This window comes from Lygodium microphyllum, chromosome 9, assembly GCF_053477565.2.
Source record: "Lygodium microphyllum isolate KBCC chromosome 9, Lygodium_microphyllum_v1.1.10, whole genome shotgun sequence".
NCBI classification, from domain to species: Eukaryota; Viridiplantae; Streptophyta; class Polypodiopsida; order Schizaeales; family Lygodiaceae; genus Lygodium; species Lygodium microphyllum.
In genome coordinates this window covers 104,430,370-104,453,163 of record NC_141143.1, presented here as the reverse complement: position 1 = coordinate 104,453,163, position 22,794 = coordinate 104,430,370, and the positions used below count along the sequence as shown (strand labels likewise).

The 22,794-nt window shown below is 43.7% G+C and overlaps 2 protein-coding genes across 5 annotated transcripts in view; one reads left to right on the top strand and one right to left on the bottom strand.

Moving 5' to 3' along the window:
- Window positions 1-22,794, bottom strand: part of IPT9 (isopentenyltransferase 9) — a 245,849-nt gene that overhangs the window by 153,616 nt on the left and 69,439 nt on the right. The window lies entirely within an intron of this gene.
- LOC148031378 (uncharacterized) lies at window positions 19,294-22,397 on the top strand. Its single transcript, XM_087685832.1, has 3 exons — window positions 19,294-19,604; window positions 19,653-19,854; window positions 22,269-22,397. Exons 1-3 carry the CDS (start codon window positions 19,306-19,308, stop codon window positions 22,395-22,397), a joined length of 630 nt encoding a protein of 209 aa, XP_087541958.1. The 5' UTR covers window positions 19,294-19,305.

Here is a 22,794-nt window from a genome sequence, read left to right as displayed (position 1 = left end):
TCCTGGTATAAACTCGTTATACTTTATTTCACGATACAAAAACGCTACAAAAGTAATTCTTTCTCAATAATTCCTTTAAGGAAAATATCTTTTTACAATGTTTCCTATCCTGACTAGACGTAATATCAACCCGAAGGCATTATTCCCACCAAGTTCAGTCCCTAGACTAGTATCCCAACTTCCAAAATACTATCCCGGTTTAAAGGGCAATTAACAAATCATAAGAATCTAAGGAATTTGTGACCAAAGCCCCTTGGTATCCTCCTCTCCTCCTGCCAATTAGAATTCCCCACGAATGGACCTTTCATGTCATAGTCGGTCCATACTCACTAACGTGAAAACAAAAAACCTCTTGGAGTAGGTTTTATTCACCCTGACCTTGGGGGGATCTACCATCATCAAGGAACACTACCTCAATCGGCGTTCTGTACCTATTGGAATATTGCCTTAGTCGACGATCTATACTCGATTATCTGTCTTTTATCTTGATATTTTTGAAAAATCAGAACCTAATTTACAACCACAAACAACTTAGTATTATACACAACAATTTTAACGAATTTCCTTCCAAGACAACCCTTTCCCTAGAATAACAATATCAAGGCTAAACTTTAATGTAAGTGGCAATGGCTTCCAATAATCCTCTCAGATTACTCTTCCCCTTGGGATCTAGCCCTATATAAATTTTGACAAGATTTTATTTTTCAAACTTCCATTTCCAAGAGTTCAAACAACCCATCAATCCTTCCAAGATTGCTAAAGAATATCTATAAGCAAATTTTCGTGATGATATTTTCCTCTTCTTAACGGAATTCTATAGTCTTTGTCTAGTGATAATTCACTAAGTTCAATACCCTTGAATATTTTATCATGAAAAGTATTCTAATAATTCCATTTCAAGATTTTTCAAGAGATTGGTGTTCGTAATTACTGATTAGAGGTTACATCAATTTAATAAAAATTAGATTCAAGATTTTAACTACTTAAATATTTCTTATTGCAAAAATCATAGTCCTTGAATCTAGTTCTTGGTAAATCCTATTTGATGCAATAAAATCATAAATTCTTTCGAGTAGCATGGTAACTTCCATGTGTCCTCTTCTTAGTACATCTTGCATAATCCAATTTAAATCTTTTGAATTTGCAATTAAGAATTTCTCTTTTAGTAAATTTTGTTCTATGCATGAGATTATATGGAAATGTCCTACTCTTACAGATGCAATTTTTCTTTACCAATCCATGAGATGATGATCTCTTTACCATATTTAATATTTAAAATAATAGTCAAATATGGCACCTGGAGATTTACAACGAGTGCTTGGTTACTATTGGTATTCACAACTTTGTTTGTAATTTCGGTACTTGCCATTCCCTTTGCAGTGATCGTACCCGCAACGTTACTAGTAGCTTCCGCTTCCGCGGTCTTCATAATTTTCCTCTTAAGGGCCATGGTCTTCGATCAAGAAATTGTAGAGAAGACTTTGATAATAGAACTATATATGGGCTGTCTCAATTGGATCGATAGAGATGGCGGCAATAGGAATTGAGAAGAAATCGAGTAGAGTCTTAATTCTACAAGGGAATGAAGGTAGAAGAGATGGGATTCGATTCAGAAAGGCGACACAGCATCCTCCTTGTCTTTGCAATAACAATTATCTCTCTTGCTCTTCTCTTACCTCTCTCTCTCTCTCTCGCTCTTCTTGCTTGATTCAAGAAGAGTCTCTTCCCGTGCTTCCAACTAATGTCCTCAATGGCTCCTCATACCCCATATTTATAATTTAATTGAAGGGACGGGGGTCTCATCGATTGTGACCAAGAAGAGGAGTTCTTTATGGAGGGTATCTTGCCAATCCAACTATTTGGAAGCTTTCAAGATGCAATCTAATGCTTGCGATCTGTTCTTTGAGGTCCAGAGAGGCTATTAGAGATGGCATGACTCATTCGCCTGGCTTTCGGGTAATCTTTCTTCAATGTGGACCTCTTGTCGAACTGAGAAAAGGGGGATATTATTGGAGTCTTTTGTTGAGATTGAGAAGGGAGATCTCATGTTTTTCTCTATCTTTCAGTTTTCCAAATTGGGAGGGGAGAAGATGGCGACAATTTGCGAAAAAGAGAGGGGAGAGGGCAACACAATCAATCAATGTCTCCTTCTCTATTAAGCTTTTTTTAAGAAGAAGCTTAAAGCTTTTTCTTTTCTATGGCTTTAATCCTCCTCAAGCCAAGTCAGGAATTATTCCCTTGTGCACACGGCAATTCCCGTGTAGAAATATTCATAGTTGTATCAATCTCAGAAGGTGTCGAGGTACGAGATATAGATTATTTTATTCGAGGCACTGCTTTTGATAGCCCAAGTACTTCAAAATTAATGTATGGGAAGTTAGGAAAGTCGAAACATCAAATCATGCATAAGTTAGTGTGGCAATAGACTAGCCGCTCTAACTGCCGTGTGCTAAGCCAATTGTGAATTTTCGTGTGAATGAGAGAATAGGCATCGAGTTTCTTTCACATGCACCCGACAAGCAATCCTGAGGAAGGACTCACATGGCTAAGAACTGAAGGGTCTCCAATGCGTACCCAAAGTTTTGCCACCAAAATAAAGGTGTCACAAGTGACTCTCTCCTCCAACAAGTGGAAGAAGCAAAGGTGACATGTCCTCTCTAATTTGCATAGCATCCTAGCTCCTCTAGCACTACATTGTGGTCATCCATAAGGACCATATGAGTCAAATAAGCAAGCTAGACCGAATAAAGCTTTCTATCATCCATGACTGCCGGTGACTTGTAGGCCAAACGTACCATTGTGACAAAACCATGGATGGGTTTATGCATACATGCCCATCTCCTCTGTGCTATCTCTAAAACTTATGCACGCTGTCTCTGTGATCAACATGCAAGTGCATGCCTCCACCAATTCCCCTCTAAAGAAGTGAACAAAAAGACCCATGGTGAACCCCTCGCAATCACTCATACGTAATACCCTATAAAAGGAAGTCACGACAATGACGATGGCATGGACTTTTTGCCAAATTTGCTCATTAAGGCACAAATGCTGCATGGCTTTGGCCTTCTCTGTCTTATGCTCATCCCACACATTCCATAGAGTAGATACCACTGTCAGGTACAGACCGCACCTCATAAAGGCACTTGAGCAATAACCACATGTAAGCAAACCGAGTCGAAGGCTTCTTCGACTCGAGTGTGCTGTGCTCACGATACATTGTAAAAACCTTTACCTTTACCATAAAGAAGGTGGCAACTGATGTAGTTTTGCAAACCACCCTCTTCACCCACTTGAGCTTTCCAATTGTAGAGTCAAAGCGGAAGCAAATAAAAAAAGAGAGCTAAGAGCATGCACATTAATCGAGGAGTTCAATGACACAGAGTTGAACAATGTTTAACTGTGATAGAGTGAGAGTGAGCCGTCGGATAGGTGTGTACCAGTGTGGTACACAAAGAATAAAAGAATGTATTTATACTTAGGGTACGGTACACTTACACCCGTTAGGGTGGGTTCACATGTGTGAAGTAATATGTACACGGGAGAGCGCGTAAAGGGCCTTTACACCCAACGACCTCCCACTTAAAGGTCCTAAGCAAACCTTTAACCAACTCCCACAAGTCTAATGCAATGCTCATGTTGAGCTTTTGCAAGACTTTTAGTGCGAACATCTGCAGGGTTATCTTGTGATTTGATCTTAGTCAGGGTGACTAAACCATCATCCAAAACCTATCTAATAAAATGATATTGAATATCAATATGTTTGGTACGTGCATGAAACATGGTATTCTTAGCCAGGCATACAACGCTCTAGCTATCACATCTAAGTATAAGTGTTTTGGTAGACATCCCAAAATCCTTGACCAAAAGACCAAGCCAAACTGCTTCTTTTGAAGCTTCAATGGCTGAGATATATTCAGCCTCAGTGGTAGAGAGTGCTACTATTTTTTGCAATCTAGAGCACCAAGAAACCACCCCACCCGTCAAGGTAAAGATATACCCGCTAGTAGACTTGCGAGTATCCAAGTCATCTACCATGTCTACATCACAATACCCCTGTAGATCCAATGTACCTTGCCATAGCAAATACATTTTCTTTGTATGCCCTTAAGGTACCATAAGATACATTTCACTGCTTCCCAATGTGCTTTGCCAGATTTGACATGAACCTGCTACAACTCCCACTGCATAAGCAATGTTAGGTCTAGTAGCAACCATAGCATACATGAGTGAACCACAAGCTGAAGCATAAGGAACACCCTTCATAGTACTTGCTGTCTTATCATCTTTTGGGCAATCTCCCTTGGTAAGCTTAAGATAAGGTGGAAAAGGTACACTAAGAGACTTAGCATCAGTCATAGAAAAACGATCAAGTACTTTGCTTATGTGCTTTTCTTGTGAGAGAAATAAGAGCTTTTACCACTCTATCTCATGTCACACACATGCCCAAAATATGTTCAGCTGCACCCAAATCCTTCATGGAAAAGACTCAATTCAGCTGTCTTTTCAATGCATTAATCTCGCTTTTATGCTTACCGATAAGCATATCATCCACATAAAGCACAAGTATAACAAGGCTTCCATTATCAATCTTCTTAATATATAAGCAATGATCTGCACTACTCCTTTTAAATCCATGTGAGAAAATGAAGGCATCAAACTTTTTATACCATTGTCTAGGAGCCTGCTTCAAACCATACAAGCTTCTTTTAAGCTTACATACCAAATACCCCTTTCCTTGTATAACAAAACCTTTGGGCTGTTTCATATATAGCACTTTTTCCAGATCACCATGCACGAATGCAATCCTAACATCCATCTGATTAAGTTTAAGATCCACAGATGCTAAAATGGCAAATAACACTCAAAGAGTTATCATTTTAACAACATGAGAAAACAATTCCTAAAAATCAATGCCCTCCTTTTGTGTATAGCCCTTGGCCACAAGTCTGGCTTTGTATTTGGATTTGCCATCCACATATTTGATTTATAGACCCATTTGTTAGGAATGGCTTTCCTATCCTTGGGCAATGTAACCAAATCCCAAGTATCATTCTAATACAATGGCTTCATTTCTTCATGCATAGTTAGATCCCACTTTTTCTTTAATTCACATGATAGAGGCTCACCTTCATCTGTGAGCAAAATGCAGTCCAAAGAAGGATCAAATCTTTGTATAGGTCTTCTGACACATGTAGACCTTCTTACCCAATGATCTGTGTTATCAGCTAATGGATCCACATCCAAGGGAACCTCATTGTTTGGCTGTTGAACTGCATGTTCAAGTTGTTATAATACAATTTCAAGCAGTTGTAATTCATTCTCAACATGCTGATTTTGGTGCTCTAGCTGATGTTCAGTATCCCCTTGCTACCCATTTTCATCTGGCTCAATAATGATACGCTGATTGTCATAATCAGCATCAAAAGGAGCTGAATTTTCATCAAGTAACTGATCATGCTTAAATTTAACTTTCTTTTTGTCTGAATCATTAGATGTGACATTTTTCAGCAACTTTGACTCATTGAATACCACATCCCAGCTAGATAACACCTTTTTCATGCTTGGAACCCAAACTCGATAGCCCATTTCACCTTCATCTCCATAACCCATGAAGATGCCTCTATGAGATTTCATGTCAAGTTTGGTTCAGCTATCAACAGGTACATGTACATAGCATTCGCAGCCAAAGACTCTTAAGTGGTCATATGAAGCAGGTTTGCCAAACCAAACCTCTTCAAGGTTGCCACTTTCAAGTGCACAATGTGGAGATCAGTTGCAAATATGCACCGCGGTTTTAAGTGCCTCTCCCCAAAATGATTGTGAGAGATTGGCTCTGGATAGTATGCACTGAAGCTTCTCACATAATGTGCGATTCATTCGCTCAGCCACACCATTAGATGATGGATTGTAAGGAGCTATAAGCTCTCGTTTAATCCCATTGTCAGCACAAAACTTATTGAATTCTTTAGACACATACTCTCCCCCATTATCTATTCTTATGCATTTTAACTTTAAGCCTTTTTGAGTATTAACAAATGCATAAACCTTTTAAAAGCATCCAATGCCTCACGTTTCTACTTAAGCAAGTAGACCCATAGCTTACTAGAATGGTCATCAATAAAAGACACAAAATAACGGAAACCACTATGAGTTTTTATTGGCATGATACAAACATCAGAATGGACTAAATCTAAGATACATTCCTTCCCAGAGGCTCCATGAGAGTAGGGACTCTTTACATGTTTACCAAAAACACAATCATCACAAAAGTCAAGCTTTGAGCTTTTCACATCAACTCTTCCAAGTGAAGAGAGTGCCAGCAAACCCTTTTGGCTGATATGTCCAAGACACTTGTGCCATAACTCCATGTATGACTGTGCTTCAGCAACTGCAACAAACTTTCCAGGAAGTGCCTTGTAGTAGAGATAATATTGAGTCCCCTTTTTACCACCTAGTGACTAGCATAGATCCTTTCTAGATTTTCCATATACCACCACCAAAAGTAGGTAAGTAACCTTTGTTGTCTAGCTCCAACAGAAAGCAAGCTCTTCTTGATGCCATGAACATACCTAATATCATGAAAAATCAATTCCTAACCATTTTCTAGAGCCAGGTGTATGGTGCCCATTCCTTCAATATCACGTGCATGACTGTTGCCAAGGTTTCCAAGTTTACCTTTTGCATAAGTAGAAAAACACTCCAAAGATGGAGTTACGTGAAAAGAAGCACCGCTGTCAACAATCCACAATTATGACAAACCATCATGAGCTGACAACAAAGCATCTATCACATCTATTTTAGTGATATACATGTCCTCCACTGTCATAGCAAGCGGATCTGAAAATGCAACCAACAAATCAGCATCTTTATCATCTTCTATTTCCTCAATAACAACACTAGATACCACATTTGCTTTTTCTATCTCTTTAGGGGTAGAGCTCCCATCCTTGTTATTCTTTTTGCATTTTGCATTAGCCTGCTTCTTATGTTCTTGTTCCTTTTAAAATACCTGCAATCGGGCTTTTTATACCCTTTGCGACCACATTGATAACAAGTTACATCTTGCTGTTTTTCCTTGCTTTTGTTGCAATTTTTGTTTTTATTTGCAGCATTATACATTTTTTCATGTCTTCCTCTTATATTGTAGGCTGATCCACTGTTTTTCCCACTTGCCTTGCGTCTAATCTCTTCATTTAGAATAGAACTACGCAGACCATCAAATGTCAAGTTGGGATTATTGCTCAATGACACAACCAATGCTTCCTATGAATCAGGCAAGGTCATGAGCAAGAAGTTAGCCCTCAATTTAGGATCAAAAGCTAGTAAACCTGCATCCTGTAACTGACTCAAAATACCAATGAAAGCATTTAAATGCTTTGAGGCAGATTTGGACTCATCAAGCTTCAAGCTGACCAACTTCTGCATAAGATGTACCTGATTGACAAGAGTTATATTCTCATAAGTAGCCTTGAGTTTCTCCCAAAAAACTACATAGGCAGTATCAAGCCCCTTTATATCAACCAAGATATCATCCGTGACATTTTATTCATTTTAGCCCAATCCTCATCTGACAAAGCAACAGCTTATGTTCTTCTAAAGCATCATCACAATCCTTTAGAAAGAGTATACTCTATATACAATCTTTCCAAAGATCAAAACCACTTCCGTCAAATTTACGAATCTCAAAGAGATTCTTTGTGTCAGATGTAGATGCACTGCCAGCCATCTTCAGCAATTCACAACTGCAATAAAGGGTTGAATGCTTTCAACCAATAGCTAGGTTTCTGAATTGTAACAGCAAGTACACACTCTTGTACTTCCAAGGTGTCCAAGACGCAGATATTTAGCTGCAAATTTCAGTCTCAAGAACTGATTACAACATATCCATGAATCAAATCTAATACATTTGCATTAAGGATAACTCCCACTTGAGTAATACATCACCAAAAATCCCAAATGCAATGACCCAAATGCTGTATTTACCACACTTTCACTGAATAATGAGTATTCAGCAATACATGTACCAAGAGAAGCTGCCTTTTTCAACATTTGAAGCATCCACTACTCAAAAGACTCCCACTCAGCAGTGAATCTGCTGCAAATTTCATTGTCCAATCTCAAAACGACTCAAAAATACATCACCAATGTGAAAAGCCCCAAAATTTCTGCAGTGAATCTCCTCCAATTGCATAAATACATCCTCTCGAACATCAAGCACGGGCTAATGTTGCAGAAATTTCACAATTTCTGCAAAAGCCCCAAATTTCAAGGTCCAAGAGTGTGCACAATTTCCAAGAAATTGGCTCAACCAAGCAAAAATTTCACTTGCATTTGAGAATCCCCAAAATTTCTAAGGCCTCTGCACTCAATGTCTACAATTTATGGTCCAAAGATCACTGAAATATGTGTCAGACACCAAATTTGGGAAAAGCCCCAAATTTTAAGGGGGAAATTTGCACAGATTCAAACTTTGTGCTTGCTCATGTGAACACCTGGAAGAGGGGGGAATAAATTAGACTGAAAATTTTCCGATTTCAATTTTTTTAAAAATGGAGCATTGACCTGCCCATCATTTGTGCGGCCCAACACCTTGTCCCTGTTGAGCAAACTGCCCATGCGCCAACAATACAATGCATTGTCGGTAACAACTTGCGCTACATTCGGGGGGGCTATCTACAACCACAAATCACAAGAACAATACTTGGAGGTTAGAAAGAAAGAAAGAAAGAAAGAAAGATCTATTAACGTCTCTAAAAGGCCAGAGTGGCCCATGAGACCATAACCAATACAACTAGTATCATCATCTCTCATCAGATAAGAAGAGATAAAATTTATGTGTAAGTTTACATGGTATATTGGAATGAGATGTATGGAAACTGAAAAAACTGAAAAAGTTGGAAAAAGTTGGGAAACGACCTAAGTTTAAAAAGATCAAGAGTGTAGGGTATCTCCCCCTCAGTCTATGGAATCCACCAAGACTCTGCAAGTTACCTCCAATCAAGTCATCGTGCCAATCTTCCTCTGTACCGAGCAATCGTGATGCGAATGTGGCGCATATGGGCACGCCTATATTGCCGTGTAGGTACTCTAGGGCATCGCGCTCTACGTAGCATTGTAGCTCTATCAACTGTGATGCCTCTTGATGTTGTATCTCGGCAACGCCTATCACTAGGAGATGTAGTGTCTAGGGTGGTCGTGGCTGGGGGTTCAGCTACGCTGAAGTAGTCTGTAATTGCTCTCTGGAGGGGTGGATGATGCTGGGGTTGCCTCCTATCCTATAACAATAATGCTCTCCGTCGTTGGAGCTCCAACAAGAAAAGGCCTAGACATCTTTGGTCCTCATATTCCATCACTATCTTAGTGGTCCAAAGCCTTCCTTAAAGAGGCAATGATAGCGGCCTCGGATATCATAGTATACAATACATCTACAGATGTAGTGCTCCTCCATCTCTGGCTCCCATCCACAAAGCTGGAATATCCTCTCATTGGCTGCAATATGGCTCCATCGACCTATCTCAATCATCAACTAATGTGATGAGGTGTAGATCTGACCAATAGCAACTCAGAGTCCATGGGACAGTTGAGCATCCATGTGTCTAGGCCTCACTATGAAACCGTCATGAGAAAGCTACAAGAAGTGACTTTGGTATTGTGCCGTTTTCGTGCCTAATGGGAAAGGGATCTTGGACCAAGTCCTTTCTATCTCCACTTTAGTGATGTCTGCCCTGATCACACTATTTAGCTCTACACGACTAAGACTCAAAGTAGGGCAGTCAAGGCTATAATCAAACAATGGTAGTCTATCTGTACTGGTGGTACCACCTGGAGCATCTATTATCCCCATGGTCCGCCCAAGAGCCATTGTGGGGAGATGGAGTTCACCTTCCAGGCCTGCGGCCAAGCGCATTCGCATGTCCCACACCTCTTCTTCTTCATTAGCAACTTCCACACCAAATAGATGCTTGTTCAATCAGTCACAGGCTTCCCTATGAGTTTACATCTAGCATCCTGGAATGTGAATAGCCTCCAGTGGGGCACATGGTTCTTTCAAGAAGTTGATTGTTCGGCACGAGTTGTAGCCTCCCCTTTCTGGATGGATCGACAACTTACTTCTGCAAGAGCACAAGCTCACCCTTGCCTAGGCCCATCGGGTAGGGAAGGTACTCCCAAGCAGCTCACACACCTACTAGGAGTACTCTATCAGTGCCCACGGCAAGAGTGGAGGCGTACGCATCTCTATTGGCCCGAGCCTCACCACCTATATACGAGACCACGGGACGATTGTGGCAGGAAGGGTCCTATGGATCAGATTGGATATAGAGGACTCCTGCCTTGGAGTCCTCAATGTTTATGCCTCTACTGAGGTTAGGGCACGCAACGGTTTTGGGTGGAGATCACAGCAGGACTCCCAGAGGTGGACTCCTCGATTGTTGGAGGAGACTTCAACAACCTGAAGGCCCTAGAGGACCAACAAGATAGAGGCATAGATTACCAGGGTATGGCAGGGAAGGAGCAGGAGGCATGGGAGGTCTTCCTCCTCGAAGTAGGAGCACATGATGCTTGGCAGGACCCAGTTTTCCACAGGAAGGAGAGGTCGCTAGACTTCTCTTGGGGATATAGGCAGCTGGGCGGAGCTCTTCTGGAGCGGTTGGACAAGTTCTATGTGGTAGAGTGGGGGTGCTCTCGCGGAGGCCAGGTAGAGCAATTGGCTGGCACCACCTTGTCTGATCAGGTTCTCCTCATACTTGATGCTTCAGTTTTAGCCCTTGACACGCGATCCTACCGGATCCCTGACTCAATCTACATGACGAAGGAGGTGAGGAGGCAAATTGAGCAGCTCTGGACGGGAGTGGGATAGGAGGGACCGGATCGCAAAGGAGATTGCAAAGGTCCTAGCCAAGTCGAGCAGGACTTTCCAGGAGGCAGCCCTACCAAGCCAAGCAATAGAGCTGGGAGGAGGAGAGACCACTCCGGCGAGACGTAGCAGCCATGCAAAGAATAGTCCAGGAGGCACCAAGGGATCCCACTCTCCACGCACATGAGATGTGCACATGGACAGCCCTTGCCGGTCTCGAGGACAGATGCTCGTAGTTTTCCTTCCATACCTTAGCAACCTTTTGGGCACCAAAGGGGGATACAATGTGCAGGGAGTTTTTTCAAGTGCGTCAGCCTCGCACCTTAGGAGATCAGATTCGCAGCCTCCGTGATTAGTATGATTTGCTCTAGCCTAGATGAGGTGATGGAGATTACCACTGACTACTACTGACACCTTTTTCAGTAGGAGGCAGTCTCAGCCACCAAAGGACAGCGCTGTAGACAGCAGGTCTGGGCCCACATTCCATCCCTCGTCACAGACGAGATGGGACGTTTCCTCCTAGACCCCTTCACAGAGAAGGAATCAACGGAGGCTTTCCATGCACAGGACGGGCAGAAATACCCGTTTCTAAGGCCTTATTCACTACCTACTAGGAGGTGATGAAGGACCCCCAACTACTGGACTTTCAGGAGATCTTCAGCTTAGGACGGAGAGTCTATCGGCAGGTCTTATCAATCTCGACTCTATCAAGCGGAAGCTGACCTACTAGAGTACTGCCCGCCTTTCCTTAGCGTGCCGAGCCCTGGTGGTCAACCAAATCCTCCTAGCAACGGATTGGTGCATTGCCTTGTGTTGGTGATTCTCCTCGTCTTGTGTGGTTCAACTTCACCACCTAGTACAGAATTTTCTTTGGGCTGGCTGAGACGGTTCCAGGGACTCTCGGGCCAAGGTGGCATGAGCGAACATCATCCGGCGTCGTTCGGAGGGATGGCTTGGGATCATAGACTCAAAGTTCCAGAGCCTCGCCCTTCTGGGCAAGCTAGTAGTCAGTGGGCTCACACCAGGAGGGCAACCCTGGAAGGTCCTTCTGCAATAGGGTCTCTAGGAGTGCAATGGTGGTGATTGGAGGCCATCCTTGAGATGGATCTTTACAACTGCCCAGATCACGCCACCCAGATCTTCCTTCCTCCGCAGCCTACTTCAGGTGTGACAAGGCCTACGCAAGGCCTTAATTCAAAGGCCCCCAAGATGCCAAGAGGAGATAGACTGCCAACCGGTGGTCTGGAATCTCCACGTCAGAAATCTGGACGGGATATAGATTGGTGAGCCCCCCCCACATCCAGTGGGCTAGATGGGAGGCCAACCCTACTCGTATTATCAGGACCTAGAGGAAGGTGTATATGATGGCGGATCAGGAGGTGTTGCAGCAGGCATCAGATTGTCTGCGAGGAGCTAAGGTGAGAAGAAGGGAGATTGACTCGGTGATCCCTCAGGAGTGGCTTGAGCCCCCGATCCGAGAGCCAGTGGAACCTGGTGAGGTGTGGGCCATTAGATTCTCACCCACAGGTATCCCCCTACAAGTGACACGTAGAGTGGGTGGCGCCCCCTACGGGATTTTCTTCACCGTGCAGGATAGGGGGAGTTTAGTCATTGACAGAGGGCAGCAGAATGAGATCGTTGTCCTTCCTTGGAGGAGGATTCGAGTGGTTGGTCTCCAAGGGAGGACCTGGCGTCTAGACCCTTATGTGTTCTGGGAGGAGTTCCGAGAGTGGCGCCTTTGTATATGGGAGAGCAGGCCAATTGATGAGCTAGAGTGGGACCCTAGAGAGTGGCTATGGCCGACCACTCCAGTTGCCAAGAAGCCAGTGAGGTTCTTGGAGTACACAGCCAAGATTAGTAGACATGTACTATTGCAAGAGGACATGGATTGGGCACCTTTGCGTAGCAGATACTGCGCGGAGCACAGCATCACGAATGCCTTTCATTGGACTTTTTGGCACCGCCTATGAGATAGCCGGAGGCCGAGGAGAGTGTCGTATTTCCTATGGCTTTTGGCACATGGAGGTCTGGTGGTTGGGAATTGGCTGGCCCAAATGCAACGAGATGGAGGGTGTAAGCGCTGCCCACAACAGCACTTGGAAACCCCAAAGCATTGCCTTTGGTCTTGCGAGGCGGCACAGCTCGTGTGAAGAGGAGCCTACCACATTCTCCACCATGTGGCACCCAGCCTTGGATGTATCTCGTGGGGGGCACTATGCTGGTAGGCAGTCAACCAGGGCCATCACCTTTTGCATGAGGCCAGGATGCAGGACATGATTTTCATCATTGAGGCTAGGTCTTGTGCAATGGTTGGCTTGAAGGCTTTACCCAGTCGTCAAGTACTAGAGCCCACAACAAACCGCTCAGAGATATGGGAGATCATAGGGAGTCTTACAGGATGGCACATCTGGAAGGCACGCTCTCAGGAGGTTGGCGATACACCCCCCCTCCATGGCTTCTTGCCCCCATCCCCCCAGAATCACCTTGAGAAGCTTGTATACATGATATATTTGTGATTTGCATTAGCTCCAGCTAGTCTGTTGAGCATAAGCAGTCCGTTGTAATCAATCTTCTAAGTAATATATTTAGCCACATTTTACTTGCAAAAAAAAAAAAAAAGCAATGTATACCTCAATGATAGCTTGCCAAATGTGGCAACAGATGAATGCGCCCTTTATTATCCTCTCTCTTTTGCCAAGTCTATAGCCCACAAAAAGTAAGTGCCGAGTGGACATGAGACGAGTATGTTGATGATACCCCGTTTCTTACAATCACTTCATCCATTAGTGAGAATGGAGCAACCATATTTTATCCATACAGCCTGAATAGGATCAAGGGCTCTATCAATCATCTCCTTCTCTTCATCAATCTTTTTCATCCTCATGTCGTTGTATGTGACACCGGTCCGCCGTCCTTCACATGGACCCACTTTGGCAATGGCTTCTACCATCTTCTTCCATTGCTCTAGCTTTAGGACATTGAATGCAAGATTGTACTCAATCACCATGCATACAATTTCAATGTCTACAAGTCATTGCCTTTCTCTAAGAAAGGTGACCAATCCACGCACATGACTAGGAGCTTGAGAGAGAATTCTCTCCAATGCCGCATGAGCCATCACTCTTTGTCTCTTGCCGAAACCGGATGCGGATATGGAGCCCCCACCACCGATGGTAGAGGCCTCTCCCACATTGGTTAAAGATACGCCCACATTCAATGCTTCCTCATTAGTAGCATAGGAGTTTGTGCCAATACACCACTTCCTACTCCTCTTGTGGATCCCCCTCTCATCTTGGCGAGAATCTCATCCACGATGCTTTGAGGGATTTCCTTGCATGGAGCAACTTGTCCCTCATCTTGGAAAGATGTTGGAGAAGCCGGGTTGCATCACTTGTATAGCACTTCCCGCAATACTTGCAAGTCCAATGGTGGGAGTTGGACTTCTTTGTGTCCCTCTCCACATGGATGGCATACAAATTGAAGGCCCTATGCTTCTCACGAGTCATGGTGCTGATGTCAAATGGAGAGGCCCAAGGGAGAGTGAGAGAGAGAGGGAGAGTAAGATACTTGATTCTTGACTCTTGAAAGTTGAAAGATAGGGAGAGGGTTGGGCTAAAGTTGAAAGAGTGAGAGTGAGAGAAACGCAATGGAGAGGCTTGAGCCTTGATCCTTGATAGGGTGCAAGAAAGAGGAGAGAGTGACAAGCTAGAGCTTCATGAATCACAAATCAAATCAAGATCCAAGAGAGGGAGATGAGAATGGTAAATGCTTGCTGAATTGGTGTGGAAGTATGGAGGAGAGAAGGACCTTTTGTAGATGAGAGAAGGGTCAAACAGTCAAACAAGGCTGCCAGCTAGATGGAATCCAAGGGGGGCTGGGGTTATAGTTTTAAAAAAGACTCTATAATCAAAGATGTTCTACAAGGTAATCCTTCATCCTCTGTTTCATTTAAGTATGAGTTTAGTGCTTCCCATTCACCTTCACACTTCCCGCCCTTCTCTCCCACGTTCACTTTACATTTAGATTCCTCTTCTTTCAATCTAAATCCTTACTTTAGACTTACAATAGGTTATCTAGTCTTAGCACACGCTGTCTTTATACATCAAGGTTTTAGGCCATCACTAGACACTCAAAAGTATACTAGCACCCTATTACATTGTTAGCGAAAATGCCACCCTTTAACACCATGCCTTACATACACCCACAAGTGTGTTATTCTTTGTACTCTGGTCCTATTGTGTGAGGAATCCCCCTCTTGCACATTGTACCACCCTCCTCGATTGCTCAAACACATGAATAACCATCTTGTGCTAATGAATCGTCTCCTTCTTTGAAGGAAACAAGAAGTGTAAAAGAATCACCTCCACATTTAGACCCAATTCTATCTTCCCCAATTGACCCTAAACTCAGACCATATTCCAATGCCAATGGTCAATCTCCTTCTTTGAAGAAAAAAAGGAGTGTACACTCACACCCTCACAAGACCCTCCTGGCACTTATTGCCTAAAAAGAATAGGTTTCGTACTTTTTGCAAAAAACCAGGCTATGTAGAAATTATCACTCAAAGGCCAAAGATCTTAGACCCACGCCCAAAATCACCTCATCCAAAGCTAAGGGTCTTCTATCCACACCAAAGCTTAATCCAATCGCCATTCCTAAACCAACTTTAGCCCCTTCCGATAGTAGTAGTACTACTTCAAGGAGGTTGAGGGGGGTCCTTCCTAGGGATATAGCACAATTTCTTCACCCCCTTATATCCGTGTTCATTAGTGGCTGGCCACCAATGCAGTGGATCTTGGATCTCCCCCTCAATCGCTGCCTCATAGCATCTATAACTAGTTCAATCATTACCTTCCCCTAGGCTAGTCTCTTAGGAGTCCTAGGTCATCCTAGGAACCTTAGGCTAGTTTCCTTTAGGCTTAGCTGCAACTTTTCAAGTTTGCACACTTCCTTCTTCACTTTTTCTGCATCTCACTCACAACATCCAAAGCATCTCAATATGAAACATCTGAAATGTCGGTTTCTTTCTTGAGCTTTTCATGTTGGGTTTTGTAGTCCAGCTAGGACTAACATTGTAGGTATATTACTAATCCTACCTGCACTAAAGGTTTATCTTTCGGTTTTTTCCTTGGTGAGTATTGCCTCCATCAGGATGGAGACAAAGGCACTATATTCTCTCCCCAAATTGGGTCTTGGGCATCCTTTTTTTGGCAGCCATCTTTCTTTCCCTTCAGTTGATGTGTTTTTATCAGTTAACCATCAATTTCTACACTTCTAGTTTATTTTTACATGACAAGTGGACTACCACTTTGATGGTTGTGCCTTCATATTCTTGGCTAGTATCAGAGACATCTCCCAAGGTTGAGTTTCAAGTATGCCTACGACACTTGGTCAACATTAGAGCTCTCTCCCAAATTTTTACCCCAAGGCTATCTCCCTAATATTTGGGAGCAAAACCCTAATTTGGGAGGATCCTTCTGCATCTATAAATACACGCATTGCCCACCATTCAATCCATCCTTGTTTTGCCGGTTTTGTCCCCATCAACCCCTTTCCACTAGCTGTCAAGTCCCCCAACAGCTGCTGCTACATGGTCTACAGCTATCACCCAGGCTCCCACTGCTGCCGATGATCAACTACCATCATCTTCAAGCGGTTGCATTGTTGTGTTTACCAATTCCAGCCCCAAAGTCTGTTGCCTTCTAGTTTCCAGCCTGCAACCTATTTGCCAAAACCTTGGTAAATATTTTATAGAATGACCCCATCACAGAAATTGGCCCTTCCACTTCTTTAACTCCATCAATACCACTACTTTGGGCAGCAAACAAAGCAAGACCAACTTCCAATCAAAAGGCATCACACCAAACCTCCATACCTCCTAATACATGAGAGTGAGGGGAGCCATGAGATGTTCCACATGAGCTCCAAAAAGTTCATTTGGCAAGCCATCTCAGCCTGGACTCTTTCTAGGAGGGAGATGCACACACGCTCCACTTCATCCTTTGAAATGTCTGCATCCAAAGATGCTGCGCACTCCTATGTGACTTGATCATGGACCAAATCTAATACATTCCACTGGGTTGCACTAACAGAATCTGAAACAATCTCTACCCAGCCCAAACGAGATGAATAGTAGTCCATGTACATACTAAGAATTGTTTGTGGCTGTGTGACCACGAGACCATGAGAATCTACCAAGCGCTCAATATTCTCTTGTGCATATTTGTCATGCAATCTTGCAAAGCCATCATGTGATTGACAATTGTTCTCTCTCCACGCACCCATGCCAGCCAACAACTTATAATTTTCATATTTTTGTTCTCGCATACAGGTCACTTGGCATTTCAACCACTGAAAACAAGTTTCCAATTCCGAACAAGATGATCCAGCTTGTACCAGTTCTTGTGATGCTGCCAACACACCCTGGAAATGCTCTAAATGAGCTCATGGGCCAACCAAGCATTCAAGCCCTCTAAATGCACATGATGGCTGAATTGAAGAACCACCTACTGCATGCAATCAAGAAACTGATCTTGCTCCAGGTAAGTTTGATTGAAGCCTCAACCAACAGATGCAACATTTCCAGCACTATAGGATAATGATCTGAGAGAACATGCTGTCCCCCCTCCCTCCCTCCCTCCCTCACTCTCCTTTTTTCCCCCCCATAATCTCTCTCTCTCTACTTTAAGCCTCGACTGCCCTACTTTGAGCCTCAGTCATGCAAAGCTGAATAGTGTGATCAAAGCAAACATCACCAAAGTGGAGACAGAAAGGACTTGGTCCAAGCTCCCTTTCCCATTAGGCACGAAAATGGCACAATACCAATGTCACTTCTTGCAGCTTTCTCATGACGGTTTCATAGTGAGGCCGAGATACATGGATGCTCAACTTTCCCACGGACTCCGAGTTGCTATTGGTCAGATTTGCACCTCATTGCATCAGCTGATGATTGAGACGGGTCAATGGAGCCATATTGCAGCCAATGAGAGGATGTGCCAGCTTTGTGGATGGGAACCACAAACGGAGGAGCACTATATTTGTAGATGTATCGTATACTATGACATCCGAGGCCGCTATCATTGCCTCTATAAGGAGGGATTTGGACCACTAAGACAGGTGATGGACTATGAGGACCAAAGATGTTTGGGCCTTTTCTTATTGGAGCTCCAACGACACAAAGCATTATTGTTACAGGTTAGGAGGCGACCCCAACGTCATCCGCCCCTCCAGAGAGCAATTACAAGCTTCTTCAGCGTAGCTGAACCCCTAGCCGCTACCACCCCAGACACTACATCTCCTATTGATAGGCGCTGTCGAGGTACAACATCATGCAGCATCACAGTTGACAGAGCTACAACGTTATGCAGAGCACGATGCCCTAGAGTACCTATTCAGCAACATAGGCATGCCCATATTATGCATCACATTCGCATCACAATTGCTTGTTACAGAGGCAAATTGGTGCGCTAACTTAGCTGGAGGCAGTTTGTAGAGTCTTGGTGGATTCCATAGACTAAGGGAGAGACACTCTACACTCTTTTTAATCTTAGTTTTTCAGTCCCCCCCAAGCTTGTAGGCCAACACAGTGGTCTTTCTTCACATGGAAAATGGTTAGAGATGCAATTTATACATTACAAAATGGGAGGGCACAGGATAATGATGGACTAGTAGCAAAACATTTCTCACACGCTTGTGACATATTAGCACCCATATTAGCACATATGTTCAATAGAGCAGTGTGTAGAGGTTTTCCTATGAGTTGCTCAAACAATACTATAATCCCACTACTTAAAAGTGGTGATCCCCTGATTCCTAGCAACTACAAGACTATCATGATCGGTCATTCTTTGGCCAAGATATACGGATCTATATTGGAGCATGAACTCAATGAATGGGCTGAAATGCAAGGCAAGAAAGCACAAGGACAGGGAGGTTTCAGACGAGGATATACCACGCTAGACCACATTCTCACACTTAGAGCCATTATTGAGGAGGGTCGAGCCCAAGACAAGAGGATCTATTGTTGCTTTGTAGCCTTTCGCAAAGCTTTTGATACAGTGCCTCATACACGCATCATGCAGAGATTGCAGGACATTCGAGCACTAGAGGGTATACGATGGGGTGTCTATGCATTATATCAGGCAGTGACAGGTCATCTACGAGCACCTGGGGGGCTATCGGAGAGGATTGACAGTACCATAGGAGTGAAACAAGGATGCCCACTTTCACCCACACTATTTGGTCTATACATAGATGAAGTGTCTGATTACATAGACCGAGGAGGAGGAGTTGGAGCCAGCCTAGCACGGGTGTTGATACCGATATTACTATATACAAATGATATTGTTCTCATTTCAGACTCACCGGAGGGATTGCAATGCCATCTAGACGCTTTGCACATCTTCTGTAGAGACAAAGACCTCACAGTGAACCTTGGGAAGACCAAAACCATGGTTTTCAATACTTCAGCAGCATGGGTGACTAGATCTATGTACCAATTCACATTTCGGGGAGACATACTGGAGCATGTGAGGGAATATGTCTATTTGGGAGTCACCTTCTCTGGCCCACGTTTTTCGTTGAGGGGAGCATCAGAGGCACGTCTGGCACGTGGATACGCAGCACTAGGGGCACTCGAGAGTCAATGTGCTCACATACAGTTCCAGGAGCCCCGCACCAAACTCTGGTTGTTTGACACCCTAATCACACCTACATTACTATATGGAGCAGAGGTATGGGGTTGCAGCTTGTACCATAGGCACCTTGGCCCACTCACTGATCAGATTGGAGTAGAGAGGGATTATTATGATGGTTGGGGTAGCATGGAAAGGCCATTGATCATGATGATAGCGCGCATGATTAGGAGTAAGCCCTCCACCCCACATCCCATTGTTAGAGCAGAGCTAGGGGCAACACCTATAGCTACGGAGGCACTCTACAGGGCAGTGTCCTTTTGGCACAGACTATGGGAACTTCCACGCCATAGATACTCTAGATTGGTACTAACCTCATCTAGACAACTAGCAGGAGGAGGCGAGAAGAATTGTTGGTTTTCACAGATGGCTATTTGGATGAGTCTACATGGTTTTGTCTTCCACCTTTGGATTATAGCCTTGACTGCCCTACACTTTCTCTCAGCCGATCAAAGCTGAACCAGGTGATCAGAGCTAATATCTTGAGGATTGAGACAGCAAGGACATGGATCCATCCACCACTCCCTCTAAGATCGAGGATGGAGTTCTACAGGAGTCATTTATATTGTTTCTCTGATGATGGTTTCACTATTTGGCCAGCATATATGGACACCCATCTCTCCCATAGCGTACGGGTTGCTATCGAACAGATTCGCACCTCCTCACATAGGCTTCAGATAGAGATAGGCACATGGACAAATACCCTAGCAAAGGATAGGACTTGCTAGATTTGTGGTCGAGAGCCTCAGACGGAGGAGCACTAAATATGCAGATGCACAGTATATTATGACATGTGAGGACGGTACCATTGCCTCTTTCGTGATGGATTTGGACCTCTTCGTCACGTCATGGAGTACGAGGACCAGAGATGCCTAGGCCTTTTCCTCTTGGAGCTCAAGAGGCGCTGAACTACACTACTACAAGACAGGAGGCCAGCTCATCCAGAAGGACACACACAATGAGCAGTGACAGACTTCTACAAAGCTCACCCTACTAACACTACCAGCCTAGCAGAGACAGAGCCACCCCGCCAGACACCTTACAAGCCACACCATGGAGTCACATTGGATAGAGCCATTTCCCTTCATCAAGCACGACAATCCCGTCTACCAGGACCACATCCGAGAAGGCCACACCACAGTCGGATCAGAGCCATTATCACAAGACACCGAATACTCACCACCAAGCATATCAATGAAGCAGCTAGGGACCGCATCATAGCTGAGATCATGTGCAGATCTTCAGATCAACTACAGCCCATAGTCTCCACCAAACTTTATGTACATGGCTCTATCAAATCTAGTTCTCCTTTCCTTTCCTTTTCTTTTCTATCGATGGAACAACACTACACATGGTTCAACCTAGTATAGTCCCACCGTATAGTTATTTTCAGTATTGTTTCATAGGCCACCCACTTATTTGTAATGTTATCTTTACCTTACTGATGAGATGACATTAGACATGGATGTACTCTGGATTTTGTCTCATAGGCCACATTGGCCTTATGTAGATGTTAATCTCTCTCTCTTGTAAAAGGTAATTGTATTAATTACGAAAAAAGTACAAGATTACAAGATACAGGATGGCTTTAGGCCATCGTGCGTAAAATCAAAGACATCACACTGAAGGTACAAAGGAAGAAAATTGACTAAAGGGAAAAAAAAGAAACTATAGTGTGCCAAGCCAGCAAATCTTGTCTAGGGAGAATCTCTCTCTCTCTCTCTTTTTTTCGTAAAAGGTAATTATATTAATTACGAAAAAAAGTACAAGTTTACATGATTACAAGAGAGACGATGGTTCTAAGCCATCGTGTGGAATCTCTCTCTCTCTCTCTCTCTCTCTCTCTCTCTCTCTCTCTCTCTCTCTCTCTCTCTCTCTCTCTCTCTCTCTCTCTCTCTCTCTCTCTCTCTCTCTCTCTCTCTCGTAATTCTCTTTTTTTCCGTAATTCTCTCTCTCTCTCTCTCTCTCTCTCTCTCTCTCTCTCTCTCTCTCTCTCTCTCTCTCTCTCTCTCTCTCTCTCTCTCTCTCTCTCTCTCTCTCTCTCTCTCTCTCTCTCTCTCTCTCTCTCTCTCTCTCTCTCTCTCTCTCGTAATTCTCTTTTTTTTTCCGTAATTCTCTCTCTCTCTCTCTCTCTCTCTCTCTCTCTCTCTCTCTCTCTCTCTCTCTCTCTCTCTCTCTCTCTCTCGTAATTCTCTTTTTTTTTCCGTAATTCTCTCTCTCTCTCTCTCTCTCTCTCTCTCTCTCTCTCTCTCTCTCTCTCTGCCCATAGGAAGATGCTAAGACACTTGCTGACAAAATTGGGATTTTAGACGTACCTATCGTTAGTGCTTGGAGAGTGGGGAAAGAGGACTCTAAGTCCAAGGCTCTAATTCTTTGCTTTGGAGACATAGAGAAAAAAAAGGCCTTCCTCTCCAAGAGGAGAGCCCTGAAGGGTGAGAATATTTATTTGGATGAGGACCTTACCCCAGCACAAATAGCGTATCGCAGAGAACACATGCCCAAGGTATTGGAGGCTCGCAAAGAGCGAAAGTGGGCTGTTTATAGGGATGGACGAGTCATCATCACTGACAAAAGGACTTCATGAAGGTACGAGGCCAATGAGACATTTTGGATGTCAATATGGAATTGTAATGGAGCCCTGGGCTTGGATGCTGGTTACTTTGAAGATAGCTTCCAAAACATAGATATAGTAATGTACACAGAAACACACCAATGTAAAGGTAGCCGACTACCAGACGTGCACAGATACAAGTGGGAAAGTGCATTTCGTCCAGCAGCTAGAAAACCAGGAAGCACTGGGGGTTCTGGAGGTGTGGCCATACTATACCGGGAAGACCTCAAAGGGATAGTGCAAGTAATGATAAGAGCTGATGATGCACGATATTTATGGATTAGGATACGTGCAAGAAGACCACGGGATATATTCATTGCAATACGCTACTTTCCTCCTGCAAATTCTACCTATGCCACACGAGATGGATCTCCCTTTGATGTACTCTATGAGGATATCATGAGATATACTAGCATTGGGGACATATTATTAGTAGGAGATTTCAATGCACGCACTGGAGATAGACAAAGTGATTTTGATATGCATGACAATGCCATGCTCAAAGAGATCGACATAGATGAAAAAGGCCTATGCAGGAGAGCCCAGGATAAAGAAGTGAGTACCTATGGGACACACCTATTGACTTTGGGAAGTGCACATGGACTAGCCATCTTTAATGGTCTGCCACAATGGCC

What these genes read in the sequence shown, in the direction of transcription:
- LOC148031378 (XM_087685832.1), top strand. Translation starts at nt 19,306, where the DNA reads ATGGTTTTCAATACTTCAGCAGCATGGGTGACTAGATCTATGTACCAA. An exon ending in GAGGTATGGGGTTGCAGCTT is followed by an intron (nt 19,605 to 19,652) that starts GTACCATAGGCA and finishes TGGAGTAGAGAG; the next exon opens with GGATTATTATGATGGTTGGG. An exon ending in GCCATAGATACTCTAGATTG is followed by an intron (nt 19,855 to 22,268) that starts GTACTAACCTCA and finishes ACCAATGTAAAG; the next exon opens with GTAGCCGACTACCAGACGTG.